This window comes from Vigna unguiculata, chromosome 10 (assembly GCF_004118075.2).
Source record: "Vigna unguiculata cultivar IT97K-499-35 chromosome 10, ASM411807v1, whole genome shotgun sequence".
Classification (NCBI taxonomy): Eukaryota; Viridiplantae; Streptophyta; class Magnoliopsida; order Fabales; family Fabaceae; genus Vigna; species Vigna unguiculata.
Genome location: NC_040288.1, coordinates 21,555,944 through 21,579,922, shown reverse-complemented (window position 1 = coordinate 21,579,922; position 23,979 = coordinate 21,555,944). Strand labels below are relative to the sequence as shown.

Genomic DNA, 23,979 nt, shown 5'->3' with positions numbered 1-23,979 from the left:
TTTTTTAAAAAACTTTAATTTCATATTCTCCAAATTTAGAAAAAAAATAATTTTTTAGTCAATGTAATGATGATACGTGGCACGTGGCACTTACTTAACGGTATTAGTCAAAAAAATTCAAAAAATTTAAAAAAACAAAAAATAAGGAGCTGACACGTGATACTTACTTAACGATATTAGTTCTCTGCTAACTGCAAAAAGACCTAATTAATACTAATTTACAATAGTGAAAACCTAATCGAAATTAATAAAAATACGATTACATTTTTAAATAAGGGAATATTTTAACCTTCTTCTTTCATTCATTCATACTTTAAATTGGCTCCAACTTCTCTCTCACTCCCTTCGGACCAAACTAACTTATCCTCGCTGCATCCCGACACTTGACAACGTTTCAAATTTCCGACATGGTAGAATCCAAGGAGAGAGCCACGCTGACGTGGCGCAAAATCCCGGACCTCAAATCCTCCCGCAACGACGTCGTTCCTCCGCTCCGAGACGGCGTCGCCGTCCTCCGCCTCGCACCTGGCAGTGGCGCACGCTGTAATTTCGCGAGCATGTCAGTGGCAGAAAGGAAATTCGAAAGGGAGTTCTCGCCGACGGCGGCTCAGCTTCTGCAGCACCCGCTCGCGTTCGGGGCATTGGTGCCTAGAGACGCCGCTCTGTTCTTCGCTGGCGCTATCGCCGGCGCCGCCGCCAAATCCGTCACCGCTCCCCTCGACCGCATCAAGCTTCTCATGCAGGTGCGAATTCGTTTTGTTTTTTTTCTTCTATCACCGTTTTCGCGGATAAGTTAGTGTCTGAAAGTTCGGTCAGTTCAACATTGCGCATTTCGCAGACTCACGGCGTGCGAGTTGGACAAGAAAGTGCCAAGAGAGCGATTGGTTTCATTGAGGTATTGAGTAATCGCAACTTTTTCCGTGTTTGGTTCTGTTTATGCACACACACATGTATTTATACTTATACATACAGACATATACCAATATTAATTTATGTAACTATTGTTGAATTTTATGAGGAGCATGAATTTGTGATATAATTTAAAATTATATGTTTGGTTCACCATGAATCCTTGTTTTAATTTTATATTAGTGCTTCTCTTGTTAATGAGTTTCGGTATCATGTCACCTTTGTAGAATTGGGTCATGTCTCGTTCAGGGAGTATTTTATTAGTAGAAACACAAAACCATGAAAAGATTTTCTAAAGCCAATTTGAAAACGAGAAGAAAAGTCGTGAAAAGATTATTCTGAGAGCAACAAAATGTGGAGTTGCTGGCTTATTCTTTGGCTATCGTTGATAAAATATTTTGTGTAGTTATCAACTAGTGGAAGTCCATTATTGAAAAGTGTGACAGTGTGACTTTTGTGATTGGTGCTTTTGTAAATGCTTAATGAGATCTGTTTGTTTGTTTTGGTCAATGTTTGGTTCATTTGTGGTGTTTGTTTAGGCTGTTTCCTCCTGAAAGCATGATAATTGTAGATATTGGAATATTTTAGGATTCTTATTGTTTTAAAAATCTTAATGAATAGGCTTGTGGTTATGATACTACAACTACTTGAGCTCAGTTAAATATGAACAGAATGGTATAATCCGATTTCAAATTTTTCTGTGTCTTCCTCTCTCCTTTTCCATTGAAACTCTAATTTTCAAATGTAGCTGTTTTATTAGAAAGGAAATGTTGAAATTGTGTCTATGATGTATGAATTATTTGAAATAATACCAGTGAAATTTTTGTTGGGGCTTACATTGTCATGATTTACAGGCAATAACTGTAATAGGAAAGGAAGAAGGCATTAAGGGTTATTGGAAGGGCAATCTCCCCCAGGTCTCTATAATTAGGAACGAATTTATCGGTAATTAGTATTTCTGTATGTATATTTTCTTATTCTGTTAGCTAGTCTTTTCATTTGTTTCAGTGTCTCTACTTCTAATGATTCCAGGTGATTCGAGTTATACCTTACAGTGCTGTCCAACTTTTTGCTTATGAAATTTACAAGGTTAACTGTTAATTATCTTTCATGAATTTCTTACAACCCCAATTATTGCATGTTGATGTCTAAGTTATACCTTTGGATTCATAGAAAATATTCGAGGGAAAGGATGGTGAGCTCTCTGTTGTGGGAAGACTTGCAGCAGGTGCTTTTGCTGGCATGACATCAACTTTTGTAAGTAGTTAATTACGATGCTCAACCTTGTATGATATGCAACTGGTTTTGTAATGTTGTTTTGTTTCATCCAAGGGATTAAACCTTGTGTTTAAACACTTATGAGCAACTTCTTAATTATCAATATATGTATCTAACGTTGTATATGTCTTATATGTAGATCACTTACCCGTTAGATGTCCTAAGGTTACGATTAGCTGTTGAACCTGGTTATCGAACAATGTCAGAGGTATATAAACTTGTCTGTGAAATATTTTCACAAGATTTTCCTCTGTAAATGAAGCATGTTGTGGTTTTTCTAGGTTGCCTTGAGCATGCTAAGAGAGGAAGGATTTGCATCTTTTTACTATGGCCTTGGGCCTTCTCTCATTGCAATTGCTCCATATATTGCAGTGAACTTCTGTGTTTTTGATTTGTGAGTTCATTAGTAATCTTTTTGTCTTTTAAGAACATTGGATATGAGCAAGATATTGACATTGAATTATTGTGACCTTCTATGGACAATAGATTAAAGAAGTCATTGCCAGAGAAATATCAGAAGAGAACTGAAACTTCTTTACTCACTGCTGTTATTTCATCATCTCTTGCCACACTCACATGCTATCCTTTGGACACAGTACGAAGACAAATGCAATTGAAGGGCACACCTTATAAGACTGTATTAGATGCCATTTCAGGTTAGGACTTCTCGGATTTACCTTTTAGCATCAGCATGCTATAGTCACCTGACATGACAGATATATAACTATAATAACCATATTTATGAGTTTTTCTTATCTGCATCAAAATAATCACCATTGTTTTGCATGTCAAAGTCTTCTTCAGTATTATCATTACCTCATGCGTGGATTACATGCCATCGTTAGTTAGGCAAATTCATTATACTGTTATTAAATTCATTATTTCATTGATGCAGGTATTGTGGCAAGGGATGGAATTGTTGGCTTGTATCGGGGATTTGTGCCAAATGCTTTGAAAACCCTACCAAATAGCAGGTGCTTCTGATCTTCTATTTTGAATAAGTTTTCAATCTTCTTACTGCAACTCATGAAATTCCTTCTGCTGAATCTTAGTTCTATTCTTGTTGTGACATGAAGCACATTGTTATGATTAATTACCTGATCCAGTCCATGTTTATGTTTGCAGCATCAGGCTTACTACATATGACATTGCCAAACGCCTAATTGCAGCCAGTGAGAAAGAGTTTCAAACAATTACCGAGGAAAACCGCAACAAAAAGAAACCTCAATAGTCAATGACAATGATTCATGTTGTTGTACTCTTTTCTCAGTTCACATTCTCTGCTGTTTCTTTTAGTGTTCCTTTCCTAGGCTTTCAAAATATACCGACATTGATATATTTAAAAGTTTTTAATATATTATGAAAGCACAGCGGAAACTGTATCAAAATCATTAGACATCAGTATATTTTAAACGCAGAGCAGAAATTGCATACCAAAAATTCAGTAGAAAATCCAAATGTTTTCTTCTGCTGCTGAAGTTTTCAGGACCAATGCTTCGGCAATTAGAATTTGCGATAATTGCTTTTTTGTTTTGATAGCCAAATTTTCAACATTTATGAGTGTATACCAGCAGCCATTATCTTGTATCTTAGGGTTGGAAATTTTGCAGCACATAATGCTATACTTGTTTTCTGCTAAAAGTTTTTGTAGCTGTATCTTTTTCAGAGGGATTTTGCCAAACTGCATTTCGACATTCGTTTCCAAACACACATTGTGAAATGAATTTTTTGTCAGTGACAATAGATAACTTGGCTTTGTCTTTTATTTACTGCCTTGCATCAAATTCATCCTAGAATAGTATCTAGAAAATAAGGTATTGATGACACCATCAACGAATGAGCAATTCAAAGACAAAAATAATTTAAGAATAAAATGTTTTTTGTTTTTAAATTATTATAAAAATAAAAATTTTATATGTGAAATATTTTTTATATGAAAAAATATATATAATCTATACTTATATATAAAATTATTTTTTAGTATTCACATTTATTTTCTAATTTTATCCTTTAAATAATTTTTTTAATTAAAATAATTATTTTATTAATTTTATTTTTTAAGTAACATTTTTTTATATTTAATTGATATTTTTGTAAAACTATTTACAAAAGAAATAAAAACTATTACAATAAAATTATATAAAAATAATTTGAAGTATTTTTACTAGTATATTATAATAGTTTATAATTTAGTATAAAAAATATTATTTTATTATTTTTTATGATATTTTAGCAAATATATATATATATATATATATATATATATATAACCATTAATTTAATGTTAAATTTTTGGTAGGGCCAAACATGTATTTAAATACTAGAATTTTCCAAATAAATTTAGGGGAAGTGCTTATCCTAATGAGATCCTAACCTAATCTACTCCTACTCATGCTTTTAAGATTCTTGCGAATGGGATAAATAAATTTAGTAATATTTCCAATCACATCCGCAATACGAACAAGCTTTTACTTCTAATTACTTGTAACTCTAGACAAGGGACAAGACTAGATGAAATCTTTGGTGATCAATTTTATGGGAATGAATCTAATTTTTGTCTTTAAATTAAGGAAAAAAAAGTCGCTTTAGTATCTTAAATTTGAAAACAATATGATTTGATTTTTAAACATTATTATTGTCTGGTCCAATAATTTCACACTTTAGAAGTCGAGGTCAAAGACAATTTTAAGGACAAAACTGTCAAAGTTTCACACTCTAAAGCGGACAATACCTTAGATTTAATAAGTAATATTTATTTAAAGTCTAAAATAATTATCTTACCAATTTTATTTTTTAAGCAATTTTTGTTTAACTTAACTGTTGGAATTTATCAGAAATTACTTAACCAAACACAACCCTCAACAATCATAGGACCACAAGCAAGGCTGAAATTCACAAGGCAAGGAAACCATTTGTTGGATTAATTGAAACTTGCAAAGATGAAAAGGAATCATAAAAAGAGGTTAACTCATTCCATAGGTCCCCATTTTTGTAGTGAAATCTCAAGTAGGTCCCCCCATTTTTATTTGACTCAATTGAGTCCCTATTTTCGAAAATTCGTTGCAGTTGGTTCCTTTCCGTTAGTTGACAATTAGGGCCTGGCCCGCGGGCCCGGCCTACAGGCCCGCAGAAAAAACGCAGGGTGGGACAGGATAGTGAGCCCGTAGGCCCGCCCGGGCCCGGCCCGCAGCCCGCACGGGCTAGCCCGCGCGGGCCGGCCCGCAAGCCCACATAAAAAAAAACTTTCACTTGTGTATATTAATTACTTCTTTTATGGACTCTTAACGTTTCAAATTCTTGTATAACTAGAAAAGACAAGTATTATGTAATTTTTAATGTGCTAAAATTTAAAGAATACATTGTGTATGTCATAGTATGAATATGATGAAAATGTTGAATTATCAATTTATCATCTAATTCCCCAAAGTCTTTACTTAATTTTGTGAACTTCTTAAAATTTCCCAATTTTTAAACATTGAAAGTTTTATCATAAAAAAAAAAAGCGGACCGGCCTGCGGGCCAAGAAGTATGCGGGGCGGGCCAGTGTTTTCAGCCCGCATAAAGTATGCGGGGCGGGGTGGACCAGCCCGCATTGTGCGGGCCTTATGCGGGCCGGGCCTAAACGGGTCGGGCCGGCCTGCATTGCTACCCCTAAAAAAAATCAAAGAAGCACTCACAACAAAGACGATTTAAATATATTTTTTTCTTTTACCACCCTTCAAAGTATCTTTTAAGGACAAAATCGTCAGAGTTTCAGGCTCCAAAGCGGACAATACCTTAGATTTAATAAGTAATATTTATTTAAAGTCTAAAATAATTATCTTACCAATTTTATTTTTTTAAGCGATTTTTTTTAACTTAACTGTTAGAATTTATCAAAAATTACTTAACCAAGCACAACCCTCAACAATCATATGACCACAAGCAAGGCTGAAATTCACAAGGCAAAGAAACCATTTGTTGGATTAATTGAAACTTGCAAAGATGAAAAGGAATCATAAAAAATCAAAGAAGCACTCACAAGATCACAATGGAAAGAAGTTATAAATAATGAATACAAAACCCTCATGTCAAATCAAATCTAGTTCCTAGTACCATATGAAGGCCAAAAGAACATCACTAACTCCCAATGCGTCTTCAAGACCAAGTACAAAGCAGATGGCACAATTGAAAGGAGAAAAGCACGATTAATTGCAATAGTTTCAACAAATAACTGGATCAAGCTATGAAGAAACCTTTAGTCTAGTTGTCAAGGTTAGTATAGTTCGAATAATAATCACAACTGTAGTATATCACAATAAGGAGGTCAAATAACTTATAAACAATGCATTTCTTCATGGACACCCAAAGAAATCGTGTTTATGGATCAATGATGAGTGTCTAGATTACTTAATTTAACAAATGATTTTGGCATATAAAATGCATCCAATTGATATATCTTTTAGTAAATCAGACCACTTTAGCTTAAAAGTATAAAACATAGTAATGAGAATTAGTTACTTGTGAATTAAATGAATTTATGATAAAAATGCAGCGCTTTTGCATTAAGAAAAGAATTAGCACAATTGAGCTCTAGGATTGGTGTTGAGTGTGGCGGTTTGTGAAGATTTAGAATGCACCTTTCGTAACTAAGCACTGAAAGAAGCGTTGAGCCTTGGAGGAAAACTCAAAAGAAGGAAAGTTTAGTCAAACTAGATCTAGAAGGATAGAGCACCAAAATGAGAAGCTTACCCACAAGAAAACTCTCCAAGGAAGGAAACCTTATAGCTGAGCACCCAAGGATGGTGTTGAATGTCATTTTATTTTTCCATAAATAGAGAACTCATCTATAGGTTTAGGCATTGAGTGGATGAGCAAATTTAGGAGAGAATATTGAGTTGGAACATAGCATTAGAGATTTGTGAGGATAGAAATATGTTGCCCATATTGTAAACATTGTATAGTGTAACATCCTGGTAGGATATTACTTAAATAAAATAAAAATAAAAAGCTTAAGAAATAAATACCTCATTTATTGTCAAATCATTTCCCCAGAACGCAAGAAATGTTTTTAAACTTAAACATAATGTTCGCGGTATCAGACAAAACAGTCATAATCGGTCTTTACAATTCAAAAGTCAAAAGCAGTAAAAACCAACAATTAAATTACATGAAAATTTAATAAAGAGGTCTTTATAAATCCCCATGCACTTTGCTCCCACTCTTCGCCACTAAGCATCTCCTGGCTCACTTGTAACACCAGCTGCTCCTGGATCACAATTTACCCGATCATCGCCACACACAAACAAATAGGATGAGTTATACACATAATAAAATAAATATGAAATAAACCCACCCAAAAACTCATAATTATTCATCTATTTATAATAAACACCCACTTTCCTGTACGAACCTCCTCGCTCGTGGTCCAACCTATGAGTCTATCCCGCTCGCAGTCCTGCTTCACGGACTCCTTCGCCCATCATCCGAACTCCTCACTCGGACCTGGACCCGGACATGCATACCCGCCTTTCCTACTATGAACTCCCCCGCTCATAGAATTCTCAAGTTTAAGCATGAAATGAACTCCCTCGCTCACTCATCCCAAACAAGAGTACCTTCGGTGAACTAAATCGTTCACGTTCCGCATGCGGTCCACCCAACACGAACTCCTCGCTCGTGACTCAAACCAAGCACATCCCAGATCAGCTATGGACTTAGCCCGTCAAGCCCAACATCACAAACATAACTTCCAGCCACAACCATATCCTCTTGGCGCTGCCAAAGCGCTGCTGGGCGAAACTCAAGCAAACTGCCTGGCACATCATTTTGCGCCGCCAGGCGCCAAGTAAGATCAGTGGCCACTGCCACTGGTTTAGATGTCTACCGCTTGGCGGCTCGCCCCGCGCAGCCAAGCGCCATACCAATAGCGCAATGTTACTAGTTTTTGGCATATTAAATATGCCTTAATGGACTCCCAAACCATTCATACACAAATTATCATACAATCATTCCTAAACAAACTTAAATCCATTTCCTATGACAGAATTTCCAAGCATCACAATTCACGGTTTCACCATCTAAGTCATACATATAATTAATATTATGCAAGTAATCATGTTTTTATTCGTTTTCCCATTAACACTTGTTAACTCCTTTTGTACTTCAACATCCCATGAAATACATAATTACATCCCAAAATACTCAGTTTAACACATTCAGACAAGGAATCCCCTCATTCTTTCATGCAATTGATTTCATACAACTCCTCCTTATAGATGCTAACAATTAACTTCTTCACATGTTCAATTTAAAACATCCATTAATAACTAATCCATTCATAAAAAAATCACTAGCTAAATTCGCAAAACGCAAATCACAAAGCCACTTCAGACGCCATTAGTTTGACGTGTCGCCTGGCGGTAGTCTAGGTGCCGCCAGGCGGTGCATGACCATATGGGTTCTTCCAAATTTCTCTCGCACACAGTGTGACTCGCAAACACCACAATTACAATGTCCACCTTCAAACTGACATGCTTTTTGTACCACACCGAGCCAATTTAACCAAATAATAATAAAAAACAATCACCATACCTACCCGCAAAATCATTTAAGTAACCGGCCTGGGCTTACCTAAGCCTAACCGGTCTGAACCGGTAACATAAGACGCTAAGAGGAATAACCCGCCTAGGACAGCATATGAGCAACACAAACCGCCAAAGGGAGTAGTCGGTTTATGCCGACAACCTTAAGACACTCAGTGAAATCAAAGCCCCCTTATATCTAGTGAGCCCCCAATAGTCGAGACTAAGGGTCTGGGCCAAGGCCTAGGCCCACCTATGGCCCAAACCAGGGCCCAGCCCACGGAATGGGCAAACATAATTAATAATCTATAAATACACATGGACCCCACAAATTAAAGGTACGCATTCATTACTCCATTAATCACCTGATTTGACTTTGAGAGCTTTGGCTGACTTAAGCTTCGGAGTCCCTTCTGCAGGTAACCCCTCCTGGGTCCAAGTCGATATATACAAGAAGGGGAAAAGCCAACCGAGGAGATAACGGATATAGGTAAGGTGATACTTGTGCCTAATTGATCTTATTTGTTCTCTGTAAGAACAATTGACGCCCACCATGGGACACGAGACAATACCTTACTACCCATTTTTCTCTGAAGATGGTTTCAACCCGTAGTAGAACTGGAGTTAACAAGCAAGTTGACGCTGGCCCCTCAGGACCCGCTAACATCACCCCAGATCTGGCCACCATCCTTGACGGTCAAGCCAAAATGCAACAGGAGCTGGCTGATCTGAAGAAACGCAACGCTGATGAGATGGAGGCACTGTGATAGGAAAACTCTCGCCTTAGGCGAAAGATCGAGGCCGATCCCACTCAGAAGGGAAAGGCCAAGGAGGCATCTGAAGCTGCAAGGTCCTCGACCTTCCAGCCTACAAAAGAAGAAAGCGAATACAACCCCACCCCTCACACCTTCACCACCACCCAATAAACACCCATTCCCTCAACCCATCCCACTCACTTCCCCTCCACCTACCAGGGCACACCGCGGCCCCTACCCCTGCTGCTTCCCTCCCCACCACCCAGGTCCCCTACAATATACCTACCACCTTACATACCACCCATGCCCCACCTTATAACCCACACTACCTCCCTGCGACCCACATCCCCCCTCACAACTTCACCTCCACCTTTCACACCCTTGTCCACCATACAATTCCCCCCATCCACTACCACCACACCAACCCAAACGTCGCCAGCCCTTCATCAACTTCATCGCCAACACCCCCCTTCCCACCCAGTGGGAACTCTTCACACTAGACCGCTACACTGGTGAAACTGACCCCGACGAACACCTTAAAGTCTACATCACTCATGTTGCCCTATACACCTCCCAAGATGCAGTCTTCTGCAAAGCCTTTCCCACCACCCTCAAAGGCCCCACTCTCGAATGGTTCACAACCCTCCCACCATACTCAATCGATAGTTTCGACGCCCTCTCACACATGTTCTCAACCCATTTCGCTGGCAGCCGCCCACATCAAACTACTACAATATCCCTCATAGGCATCAGGCAAGAACAAGGTGAGCCACTCAGGGCATTCATCGATCGTTTCAGTAAGGCAGCCTTTCGCACCCCACACCTCAACCAGGAAATGATCCTCCAATGTATGGCCCTTACCCTCTAACCCGACCCTTTCGCCAACAATGTCTACCTCCACCCACCTACCTTTATGCACGAGCTCAAGTTGCGTGCTGCCGACTATGTTCGAATGGAGGAAATGCAGACCCTCCACACCAAATTCTGCAATAACTATGCAGCCACCACTGCCAACCCCACCCTACCACCCCCCGCCCTGATCCCAGACCACGAGAGCTCCGCCAACCCCACTTTACTAGATACACCCTCCTTAATGTCCCCAGATCCCGCCTCCTTGATGAGGCCTTACAAGCTTACCTCATCCTGCCACCGCGCAAGACGACCACTCCCCCCAATGCTGATATGACCAAATATTGTTGCTACCACCGCAACCATGGCCACACTACAGAGGATTCCAAAGCACTCCAGGATAAAATTGAAGAACTGGTTCGTGTTGGCCACTTTCGCTACTTCATCCGCAGAGATGATCATTCCTCTCGAGCCCATCACCCTCCTTGATCTGACCACAGACGCCCTCCCCACGACTCTCGCCACGATAGACACCCTACCCAACCCACTAACCAGGACCCCCAATCGGCTCGCACCGATGTTACCCCTACCGACCCTCCCCTACATGGCACTATCAACACCCTGCTGAAAACCACCCTTACCTCACCACCTATTCTCCACAAGCTGGATACTTATCAACCCTTACTGGTTTACATCACAACCACCGATCACACAATCAGCGCCGCACTTGTTCAGGATGTAGGCGGCATGCAGCATCCTGTTTACTTTGTCAGCAGAACGTTGCAAGATCCTGAAACCAAATACCAAATGGTGGAAAAGCTGACCCTATCTTTGGTAAACGCAGCTCGCCACCTGCGCCCATACTTCCAAAACCACAACATCACTGTCAAAACCGATTACCCAATCCAGAAGATATTGTAAAAACCAGACCTGGCAGGACGGATGTCGTCTTGGGTCGTTGAGTTATCCGAATTTAACATTCGTTACGAACCCCATTGCCCCATAAAAGCCCAATGCCTCCTAGACTTCGTTAAGGACCCTACCCTTTTACAATATTACCATCTAGTTTGTGCAGTCATTCAATCCGCTTTTGACCAAGTCCGCATCGAACATATCCTTAGGACCGACAACATCAAAGCCGACATCCTATCCAAATTAGCCAGCACCAAATTAAAAAGCCGCCATCGATCCCTATTGCAACAGACACTATCCACACCTTCCATCACAAATACTTGCCATAACCTAACCCACACCCCAGCCAACAACCTCACCCATCCCCAAGCCCACAACTAGACCACCCCTTATATCCAATATCTCCAAACCGGCAACCCCCAACTAGATGCTGACAAAACTTGGATGGCTAAGGTCGCCAGATATACCATGATAGGCGATGATCTTTACAAACGCAGATATGGCCAACCGCTTCTCAAATGCGTCACTACAGAACAAGCCCAGTACATGATTAAGGAATTACACGAAGGCATATGCGGCTACCATTTCGGCACACGCACCATGACTACCAGAATCCTTCGCGCCGGTTACTTCTGGCCGACTGTGGAAGCAGACTGCCGAGACTTCGTCAAAAAATGCAAACCATGCCAGAAACATGGCAACCTCATTCATCAGAAACAAGAACAACTTCATTCTATCCTATCCCCGTGGCCCTTCGCAAAGTGGGGAATGAACATCCTCGGCCCCTTCTCCCCCGGCAAAGACCAAGTAAAATTCTTGATAGTAGCCGTCGATTACTTTACCAAGTGGATAGAGGCCAAACCACTAACCACCATCACAGCCTAGCAAGTCCAACAGTTTGTTTGGAAGGATATTATATGCCAATATGGTGTCCCACATACCATCATCACTGACAATGGCCGATAGTTTATAGATAAAGAACTCGTTAAATTCTACACCGGTCTAGGCATCAAACACATAACCAGCTCTATTGAACACCCACAGACCAACGGACAGGCTGAGGAAGCAAACAAGGTTATCCTACTAGAGCTACGCAAGCGGTTGGACAGCGCCAAAAGCCTATGGCCAGAAGAACTAGTAGAAGTGTTGTGGGCCTACAGGTGTACCCCTCAATCAGCAATGAACAAGTCTCCATTCAGCCTAGTATACGGTGCAGACGCCATGATACCTGTTGAAATTAGTGAACCACTCCTGCGCCCAGAACTATACGACCCAACCCACAATCATCAAAACATGGCCACCCACCTTGACCTCCTACCCGAGCTAAGAGAAAAAGCTCAAATACGCAACTTAGCTACCAAACAAAGAGCCGCCAGGAAATATAACGCCAACCTATGCCCACGATCATTCGCAAAAGGAGACTTAGTTTGGAGAATGGCCAGCAGTGCAAGAAAGAAGGATGGCAAGTTCTCCGCCAATTAGGATGACCCATACCGAATACGTGAAGACGCTGGGGGAGGAGCATACCGGCTGGAGCAGTTATCTGAGGAAGAAATACCCAATACATGGAATGTGTCCCATCTCAAGTTCTACTTTAGTTAAAAACATATATTGCATCGCACCAAACACTTATAACCCTGGGTGTACTCTTTTTCCTCACCTGGTCTTTTTTCCCTAAGGAGGGTTTTGGAGGGGGAGGTTTTAACGAGGCACCCCAGATTCAATGAATAATACAAAGGGTTCCCAACTTTACGACCATTCTTTACTTCACTTCTCATATTCATTTAAGTTCCCCACCCTTACCACAATAAGCGGCCTGGGTCGAACACCCTTAACTTGTTGGTTAATTCGTTTAAGTTTCGAACCCTTACCACAAGTAAGCGGTCTAGGTCGAACACCCTTAACTTGTTGGTTAATTGATTTAAGTTTCCCACCCTTACACAAGTAAGTAGCCTGGGTCGAACACCCTTAACTTGTTGGTTAATTCGTTTAAGTTCCCCACCCTTACCACAAGTAAGCGACCTAGGTCGAACACCTTTAACTTGTTGGTTAATTCGTTTAAGTTCCCCATCCTTACCACAACTAAGCGGCCTGGGTCGAACACCCTTAACTTGTTGGTTAATTCGTTTATGTTCCCCACCCTTACCACAAGTAAGCGGCCTGGGTCGAACACCCTTAACTTGTTGATTAATTCGTTTAAGTTCCGCACCCTTACCACAAGTAAGCGGCCTGGGTCGAACACCCTTAACTTGTTGGTTAATTCGTTTAAGTTCCCCACCCTTACCACAAGTAAGCTGCCTGGGTCGAACACCCTTAACAAACGACTGAATTCGCCAAACATAAATACTATTGACATCCGACAAACAAAATAGCATACTTAAAGCATTAATCATATTAAAATAAAAGCAAAGAAATGCACATAGTGCCACACACATAATGTACCAATTATTACAAACATAGGCTCAATAACAATTTCAAATCATAAAAAATGAAAGTCCTATTCCGCCTTGTCATCGCCACCTTCCACGACAATCGACGTTTCCTTCTCCTCCTCGGCCGCTTCCTTTTCCACCTCCTCCTCCGGGCTACTCTCAACCTCGTTAACGAGTTGCCCATCAACAACATCTTTATTTACATCAAACTTAGAATCAACAACATCAACATCCTTATAAAAGAAGGTCGCCTACCGCAACCCCTTTTGGAACCCATTAATATGCTCTTGGATAATACAACCCTTCAAATCATCAAGTTCAACCTCAGCACCCTCATATTTTTCCTTCAAGTCATCATAGTCAGCCTCTAGGTCTGCTATCCTCTTATTAAGTTTTCCCTCCGAATCCAAGCAACGAACTTTCCAAGTTCTCAACCTTTTCCTCTCCTCCTCCCAACTCTCCCTCTCCTTCTTCCAAGCGGCCCTCTCCTCCTCAAACTTATCAACTTTTCCTTGCAATTCCTCCACATTTTCCCTACCTCCCTCCTTCACTTCTCGTCGGTACAAAGACCCAACCCGGTGACTCAGTATCAATGCCTTGCTTCCAAATTCAACCATGGCCCTTACGAGATGATCCGCCTCCATATCGTCGATAGAGTTGACGATTGTCGCTGGAAGATTAATAGCAATATCTTTCCTAATTGACGTTTTCGGCAACTCAATCAAACCGGACTCTGGCCCTTTTGTCCCACTGGCTGACCCCGCCCCAAGCAATGTCGCCCTGACCTTCTTTACATCTTTACCCTTGCCGGGTCGAGCAGGCAACTAAACCTTTCTCTTAGTACCGCCGTGCACGTGCACCTTAACCAGCGACTCCTGCAAGTTGGGAACATCAGTGTTCCTGGCTGTTTTAGCCTTGGCGGCCATCTCCTTCCTCAACGCTTGGAAAAGTGCCAGGTTCTTTTTTCCAGATTGAGCCATGTGCCCTACAACAACACATCAAAACCCGGTTAAGTCAACTTACAAGCATTAGTATAGTTTAAGTAATAAACAGATACCTTCTATATCAATAATCGGGTGAACCGAATTATAAACTCTAACTAGACCCTTAGTGGGAAACTTATCGGTGAACTTCATCAAGACCTCTACCACCTCCTTATCAACCACCGACAACTCGTCGGTACCCATGTCCTTATATCGAGAAGGACTTCCCGTCCAGCTAAACGGGAACTTTGTGCTCCCATCTGCATTAAGGAAATGGGACCTAACCTCCTCTTTCACCACAACTTTAAAGTGTCCGTCTTTGAAATGCTTGAAGGACTGAGAGAATGCGTCAAATCTGTTGATGCTAGGGCAGCTCACCAAAGATAACCAAGTAGTCGGCTGGCGGGGCCTAGTGTCATAGAAGTACAAAAATGCATGAGGAGAAGGTTGTAGGTATAGTGATTGGCACAAAACACGGAAGGCTTGCATATAGGCCCAACTGTTTGGATGAAACTGTGTAGGTGCAACGTTCAGCGCACGCAGTACCCCCATGGTAAAGTCTTCCAGCGATAACCTCACATGCAGCTGGGAGAAATGGCACATGTACATATAAAAAAACTTCTCGGTCGTCCCCTCTTGCCCGTGGCATACGCGGTCAATGGCGCTCACCCGCTCAAAGGCAACGATACCCCTATTTACACCTTTCGCGATAACAGGGGTACAATTTAACCAAGAGTTCAACAGACGAGACCACCGAAACAAAGACGATTGATTACGAACGTCAGCAGCCACCCACCCATAGCCTCCCTTGGCCGGCCAGGTACTCTTCGCTAACTCTTCTAGAGGGTCTTCTCGCACCTCAGTTACCGTTTCCACCGGAATTCTGCCTACCATGCCCGCAAAACTAGTACTCTCCTCCTCAAAGTGTCTACCTATACTCCCCCAGACTTCATACTTTCACTACTGGATGAAGACAACGACACACTATCACTACTAGACATACCTTTTTTCTGAAAAGTTGACGGTAGGAACTAAGAACTAGTCGGACAGGTATAACGCACACAAGATCTCTGAATGTGAAATTCTAGCAAATGAACCAACAAGCATTCACACATCGTAAAATCCATATTTATAGGTGTGAATCCCAAAAGATGAAACCTCTTCCCGCCAAAATCACAACCCATACCAATCGACACAACCATCTCAAAAGCCATGAGTATCAGAAACGACGGTGCAAAAACCCCTATTTGATTTGACCTCTGACATCCCTTCACTTGCTACCAACCTTTTCCCGCCTTTAGCCTTAACACTGTTCATCACACTTAAAGGCTGGGGGACTGGTGTACCACACCTAACCGGTCCCACTGGCATATCAACACATATCACTCTTGACCGACATACCTATATCGGCAAAGGCTGGGGGACTGATGTACAACACCGAGCCAATTTAACCAAATAATAATAAAAAACAATCACCATACCTACACGCAAAATCATTCAAGTAACCAGCTTGGGCTGACCTAAGCCTAACCGGCCTGAATCGGTAACATAAGACGCTAAGAGGAATAACCCGCCTAGGACAACATATGAGCAACACAAACTGCCAAAGGGAGTAGTCGGTTTATGCCGACAACCTTAAGACACTCAGTGAAATCATAGCCCCCTGATATCCAGTGAGTCCCCAATAGTCGAGACTAAGGGCCTAGGCCCACCTATGGCCCAAACTAGGGCCCAGCCCACGAAATGGGCAAACATAATTAATAATCTATAAATACACATGGACCCCACAAATTAAAGGTACACATTCATTACTCCATTAATCACCTGATTTGACTTTGAGAGCTTTGGCTGACTTAAGCTTCGGATTCCCTTCTACAGGTAACCCCTCTTGGGTCCAAGCCGATATATACAAGAAGGGGAGAAGCCAACCGAGGAGATAGTGGATATGGGTAAGGTGATACTTGTGCCTAACTGGTCTTATTTGTTCTCTGCAGGAGCACTTTCACATGCACACAACATCCAGGTTTCATAATCTAATCATGTTATAGAAAAGCCCAGAAAAATGGGTTCTGATGGTATGAGTTTCCGTGCAGGCCTTCAACACCACCAGGCGGTTTTTTAGATTTTCCAGAAAGGTGACAAGGTTCAAGCAAAAATGCAGAAAAATGCACCCCATTCAAGAAGTATAGCACGAAACCATATATTTGACACACAAATACAGAATAGAACTCCCCTAACCTGGATTCCTTGCTTAAATTTTGGACAATTGAGAGTTCCTACTTGCTCGCCAATGGCCTTCCTCTAGCTTGCCCCAACACTCTCCAATTTCGTCCTGAATCTCCTATCTAAACTGCAGAATACTTTCAGCTCTCAATTCCCCTTCCTCTCCCCCTATTTTGCCTCTTTAATTGTACTTTAATTAATGTTAATTGGCCAAAACGAAATATGGTTAAATGTTTAAAGGTAATTGCCATTCAATGAATCATAATGGGTTGTTTTTTCCAACTCCTCCTGGCTGCTCCTTGGCCAGCTAGGGTTCCTTACCTTTTCACATTCTTGCCAAAACTAAGTTTAGCAAAAAGAAAGTTTAATTCATGTCTACCAAGGTTTGAACCCATAATCATGGTTATGTCAAAATCAATGCACAACCATTTAACCAATTCATGTTTCTTGATAATTTGTAACACCCCAAATGGATATTACTAGATAAAGCATAAATCATGAAATTTCTTTTGGAAATCCAAACATTATATAAAGTTCCCAAGTGCAGGAAAATTTAAAACTTCTCTCGTGATAATCCAATCACAATACTTCATCTTTATTACAAGTTCATAATAGAGAAAAACATCATAATGTCTATCACAAAATGTATGAAAATGAAATATAAGGAAAAATCTCCCATCGTAAGCCCCCGCTCCGTCGGTATGGATCAGCATTATCACCTGAAGTCACATCTGCTCCCACGTGACAAGTCACGTGATCATCGCCAAACACAAACACACAAACAAGAAGGATGAGCTGAAAAAGAAAAATAATACAAATAATAAGATAATAAGAATTGACTCTCACCCAATCTAACTTAGCCAATTTTAGTTTATTGACCTTTTTATAACAATATACCCCAATCTCATAACCTATATGAGAAAAGATCCATTCACAACCTTGGTCCTTAGGGATTATCATGCTCCCACGAACCTACCCGCTCGTGGTCCAACTCTACGGATCTCCCCGCCCGTACTCCAACTCTACGAACCTGCCCGCTCGTAGTCCAACATGCGTGAACACCTACTATGAACCCCCCGCTCATAGTAGCCTCAAGTGTGAGCACGGAACATACGAACCTACCCGCTCGTATCCCAACACAAGAGTACAATAGATACGAACCACCTAGCCCGCATCAATCACACATCTCACGTCTCCGTTACGAACCTCCCCACTCGTAACAATCTAGCATATCCCTGACCAAGCCATCAAAATCGTCCATGCAAAACCATCTACAAAGGACCCCTGACCCTGCGTTATCGCCTGGCGCGTCCCAAGCGCCGCTAGGCGAACAGGCTTCAGACTGCCTGGCGGTGTCTCTCTGCCACCGGGCGCTACTCTCCCAATGATTCCCTTGTTCGTGGCTTATTGCCTGGTGGAGCTTCTCCTACCGCCAAGCGCCACACCAGTAAAAACAATCTTTTACTGGTTTAGACACTTCCAAGGGTTTCCAACACATCCAGCCATTCAGTCATACATTCAGATCAGCACATTCAAGTATTTTACAACACTTCAAATCATCGAATCATCAAACATCAACCAAAGCAAGTACTCATTGGATATTGCCGGGCGGCGCATCAGGAACTTGGAAACATCCAGATTTCCTCGCGTATGCAGAAACTCTATTATCCCTAAATTCCCATTTCAATTTCTTCAACCATATGCATTCATTTAATTAACACGCACATATCATTTTATGCATTCTAATTAAGGATTCCAATAACACATTGTTGCTTCCTGTACATTCCAATTAGCAATCAAACATATCCCATAGTAATCATGCATTGGTACCCAACCACAAATGTTATCACATCCACACCCATATTTACATCATCATCTAATCACGCCAAAAAGAATATTACCGATATCGTATAATTTCAGAAGTCCAAACATATCACAAATACATCAAAACACAACAAATCACGCAACTCTAGTGCACGTCGCCTGGCGGTTCCCTATTGCCGCCAGGCGGTTTGTCACAGAGCCCAGTAATCGATCAGAAATGGATGTGTCGCCTGGCGGAGCATTCTTAGCCGCCGGGTGCTTTTTGGGCAGATGTCCAGAACTTATGAAAATTAACGTGAAATGAAAAGGAAACTCAATTGTCAAGCCATAAAATCATTCCAGAACAGTAAAATACAAGTAACAAACATAGACAGCTCCCCTTACCTATCAAAGCCTCCTCTCTGTGTATCCCCCCCTTCACATTATTCATGTCAATTCACCCATTCGTATGAACTTAAATCATGTTTACACATTCACAGTATAATTGCAAAATAAAACAGAATTAAATAGATCTACTAATGACATGCTCAGGACTCGAACCCAAGTCCCCTCAACATAATCAAGTGCTCTAAAGCACTTAGGTTAACATTGTTTCTTGTCTAGGGTTTATCAAAGAACTCCCTCATTTCTTATACTTTATTAATTATGAATTGTATGAATTTCCTGGGTCTTACATAATTCATATAATCCTAAGATTATATTATCACCCAACATGATTAAGCATACTAAAATAATAATAATAATAATTAAATAACGAATAATTGGAATACATAGGACTTGAACCCAAGTCCTCTCACATAACCAAGTACTCTCAACCATTTGAGCTAGTACTTTTCCACATCACCTCAATCAATAATTAATGTCATAAAGGCTCTCACTACCCGCATTTATTAATTAATTATTTATTTAATTAATTAAATTTCACAGGTCTTACATTAGTTAGTTGATACTAAATTTGTACAACAACATACTACTCATCTTGGGTATTTAAGCTTCATTGTGATTGATTGGATTAATAATTTCTCTATACTCTCTTTTTGCTTATGCAATTATATTTATACGTTTATGCTTTGCATTGATTCAGTTTATTCTTAATGTTTATCTTAGGATATGTCTTAGAGCTTGATCTAGTTGTTGGAAGGTCCTAGGAAGTCAAGTAGTGCAAGTCACCAAGGATGGGATTATGTTTGGCCCCACTACTCTAACTATTATAGTAGGCATTGAACAAATCTTATGTCAAGGAATTGAGTAAGTTTTTCAAGACTTAGATAGGCACTACCTAAGGAATTTATGTATTCTTGGCCTTAAAGAACAAAGAATGCAATATTCATCACCAAATGACCAACAAGAATATCTACCAAACATGGTGATATATCTAGTTGTGTCATCTAGAGGGAAATTATCCTAATGGGAGCAAATATTTGAGATTGAACCTTCATAAAGGTTGCTCAATAATATTAGTACAAGATATATCTATGTAAAGTTATTTAGAACTTTGTGTTGGAACAACACATATTTCATAGTTGAACAAGAGGTACATGGTTGTTATTGGATTTATTCATTCCATTACATTTTGCAACTAATAATACAACTTCAATTGTGCCTCTTCTCTAGTTAAGATACCTAATCAACAACAAGCTTTGCTCCCTCATAATTGAAAGTGGAAGTTGTGTCAATGTTGTTAGCACAAGGGTTGTGGACAAACTTGGCTTAAAAACCATCCCTCATGCCAAGCCTTATAAGCTTTCTTGCTTAATGAGGAAGGACAAATCAAAGTTGACAAGCAAGTCCTCATCAACTTCTCCATTGGAAGTTACAAGGATGCGGTTTTGTGTGACCTAGTACCCATGGAAGCAATTGACATTTTACTTGGTAGGCCATGACAATTTGAAAAAAGCTTTTCATTATATCATACCAACGAATTTTCTTTTAACTTTCGAGGCAAGAATGTCACCCTTCTACCTCTTTCACCCAAATAAGTCAATGAGGACCAAATGTAAATGCTTTAAAAAAGAATAGGAGAAGGCACAAATGAAAGCATGTCATGGTAAAGAGGTTAAGAAGACCATGATCTCCCTCAAAGGGGCCAAAAAAGTAATGCTTGCCCAAAAGCAAGTCCTAATAGCTTATCCTAGTGAGTCTTCCCCCTCCTTCCAAAAGCCTTACTCATCATGTCCTTAAGACTTGTCTTTAGTCTTAGATGAGTTCCAAGATGTTTTTCAAGAGCCTCCAAAGGGGCTTCCACCACAAAGAGGCATAGAACACCAAATTGACTTTATCCAAGGCTCATATTTGCCTAATAGGCCAGCCTATAGGACTAGTCCCAAAGAGGCAAAGGAAATCCAAAACCAAGTGGAAAAGTTGGTTGAAAAAGAGTAGGTGCAACATAACATGAATCCTTGTGCAATACCCATGATTCTAGACCCCAAAAATGATGGAACATGGAGAATGTGCATAGATTGTAGGGCTATCAATAACATAATCATCTAATATAGGCATCTTATTCCTAGGTTAGATGATTTGTTGGATGAGTTACATGGTGTCACCATATTTTCTAAAATAGACTTGAAAAGGTGCGTACAATCAAATTAGAATCAAAGCGTGTGACGAACGGAAACCTCTTTCAAGACTAATTTTGGATTGCATGAGTGGTTAGTCGTGCCTTTTGGCTTGACCAACGCACCTAGTACCTTAATGAGACTCATGCATCATGTGCTTAGAGACTTCTTAGGCAAGTTTGTTGTGGTCTATTTTGATGATCTTTTGAGTTATAGCTTGTTTAGGGAGGAGCATGTGCATCATTTGAGAAGTGTGTTAGAGACCATAAGGAAGGAGTCTTTGTATGCTAACTTGGAGAAATGCATTTTTGGAATGGATCATGTGATCTTCCTAGGGTTTAAAATCAATCTACATGGGGTCCATGTGGACTAAAAAAAAGTTGTGGTTGTTAAGGAGTGGCCTACACCCAAGAATGTGAGTGAACTTAGATCTTTTCATGGATTAGCTAGGTTCTATAGAAGGTTTGTGAAAAGTTTTAGCACAATAGCCCCCCTTTGAATGAATTGGTTAAGAAAGGTGTGGACTTCAAGTGGAGAATTGATCAAACAAAGGCCTTCAAAACTTTAAAATAAAAATTGATCAATGCACCACTTCTAACCCTTCCTAACTTTTCCAAGATATTTGAAATTGAGTGTGATGCATCAAATGTAGGTATCGGGGTCGTGCTTCTCCAAGAAAGGTACCCCATAGCATACTTTAGTGAGAAGTTTACGTGTAGTCACATCAATTACGCTCTCTACCTATGACAATGAGCTTTATGCTCTTGTGAGGACTTTGAAAACTTGGTAGCACTACCACCTTTCCAAGGAGTTTGTGATCCATAGTTATCATATATCCCTAAACTTTTTGAAAGGACAAGACAAGTTGCACAAGACACATGCTAGGTACATACAATTTCTTAAACAATTCTCCTATGTGATCAAGCACGGTCAAGGAAAAGCCAACATAGTGGCAAATGCACTTTCAAGAAGGTATTTCCTTCTTTTCATGCTTGAAACCAAATTTCTTAGCTTTGATACATTAAGGAATTGTATACTAAAGATGATGACTTCTCTTCCATTTTTAATGAATGCCACCTAAGGACTAACAAAGACTTTTATCTCCTCAATCAATACCTTTTCAAAGGTAAAAGGCTTTGAATTCCCCAAGGTTCTTTAAGAGCATCACTTATAAGAGAGGCACATGAGAGAGGTTTAATGAGACATTTTGGGGCCAACAAGCCTTTGGAAGTCTTGAAAGCGCACTTCTATTGGCCTCACGTGAGAAAGCATGTAAATAATCATTGTAAAATTTGCATAGCATGCATGAAAGCAAAGTCTAGAGTCCAGCCTCATGGTATTTACACTCCTTTTCCCATCCCTTCCATGCCTTGGGTTAACATTTCCATGGATTATTTTTAGGGCTCCCAAGGACAAGAAAGGATAGGGATTTCATCTTTGTGGTAGTAGATAGATTTTCAAAAATGGCTTATTTTGCCCATGCCACAAAGTTGATGATGGAACTTACATTGTAAATCTTTTCTTTAAGGAAGTTGTAAGACTACATGGCATCTCTAGAACTATTGTGAGTGATAGGAATATCAAGTTCTTTAGCCCCTTTTGGAGAACATTGTGGGGGAGGCTTGGAACCAAACATATCTTTTCTACAACTTATCACCCTTAAAGTGATGGCCAAATGTTGAGATGCATGATCGTCTAAAACAATAGAGAGTGGGAGGAACCTCTTCCTCACATTGAGTTTGCAAACAATAGGGTGGTGCACTCCACTACTTCCCACTCCCCTTTTCAGGTTGTTTATGGGTTCAATCCCTTTACTCCCTTGGATCTTCTTCCCCTCCACACTCATGAGGCATGGACTTACCAAGATGGGAAAATAAAAGCTAAGATGATCGAAGACTTGCATGTGCAAGTTAAGGAATCCATTAAGAAAAGGGTGAAGAAACATCAAGAGGTTGGTAACAAAAGAAGAAAGGAAGTCATATTCAAGGAGGGAGATTAGGTTTGACTTTACTTGAGAAAGGAGAGGCTCCCTACTTAAAGGAAGTCCAAGCTCCTCCCAAAAGGAGATGGTCATTTCCAAATCATTAGGAAGATCAACAACAATGCATGTGAGTTAGACTTACCTTCTAGTTATAACATGACTAACTCATTTAATGTGTGTGATCTTTCTCTTTGTGATGTAGGGTATAAGAATTTGTAGTCGAATTCTCTCCAAGAAGGGGAGAATGATGAAGGCTTGACTACATAATGCAATGGTAGCTCTCTCAAGAAAGATCACAAAAAACATGTCTAGAGGGGAGACTTCTAGTCTTTCATATTTATCCTTGTTTTGCATTTCATTATGTGATTTCCCTAAGTTGACTTAATTGACTCAACCATAGTTGACTTGTTGACCTTTGACTAAGTTTGACTTATTAACTAGAGTTGACTTGACTTCAGCCAACATGCTAATCTATGTTTATGTATTTTGTGTGTTTAATTAGGTTAAAAAGGCTTGGATGATCACTAATGGATATGGATTAAAACACTCCCACATGGCAAAGTATCATTGAACCACATGGAAAGGTGATAAGAGAGAAAAGGCAAAAGCACAAAGTAAAAGCAAAAGCAACTTCTACCTTGGTGGTATAAGTGGACCACATGGAGGCGCCAACTTCTCTAGGTCGAGAATCCACATTGGAGAGCTTATTTCA

General features: G+C 40.3%; 1 protein-coding gene across 1 annotated transcript; it reads left to right on the top strand.

The window, feature by feature from the left end:
* Positions 1-296: 296 nt before the first annotated feature.
* Positions 297-3,725, top strand: LOC114166421 (thylakoid ADP,ATP carrier protein, chloroplastic-like). The gene is made up of 10 exons (XM_028051154.1): positions 297-743; positions 839-895; positions 1,764-1,826; positions 1,942-1,998; positions 2,083-2,166; positions 2,327-2,395; positions 2,469-2,581; positions 2,674-2,843; positions 3,083-3,161; positions 3,313-3,725. The coding sequence occupies exons 1-10, from the start codon at positions 408-410 to the stop codon at positions 3,416-3,418; spliced, it is 1,134 nt and encodes a 377-aa protein (XP_027906955.1). The 5' UTR covers positions 297-407; the 3' UTR covers positions 3,419-3,725.
* Positions 3,726-23,979: the final 20,254 nt, after the last annotated feature.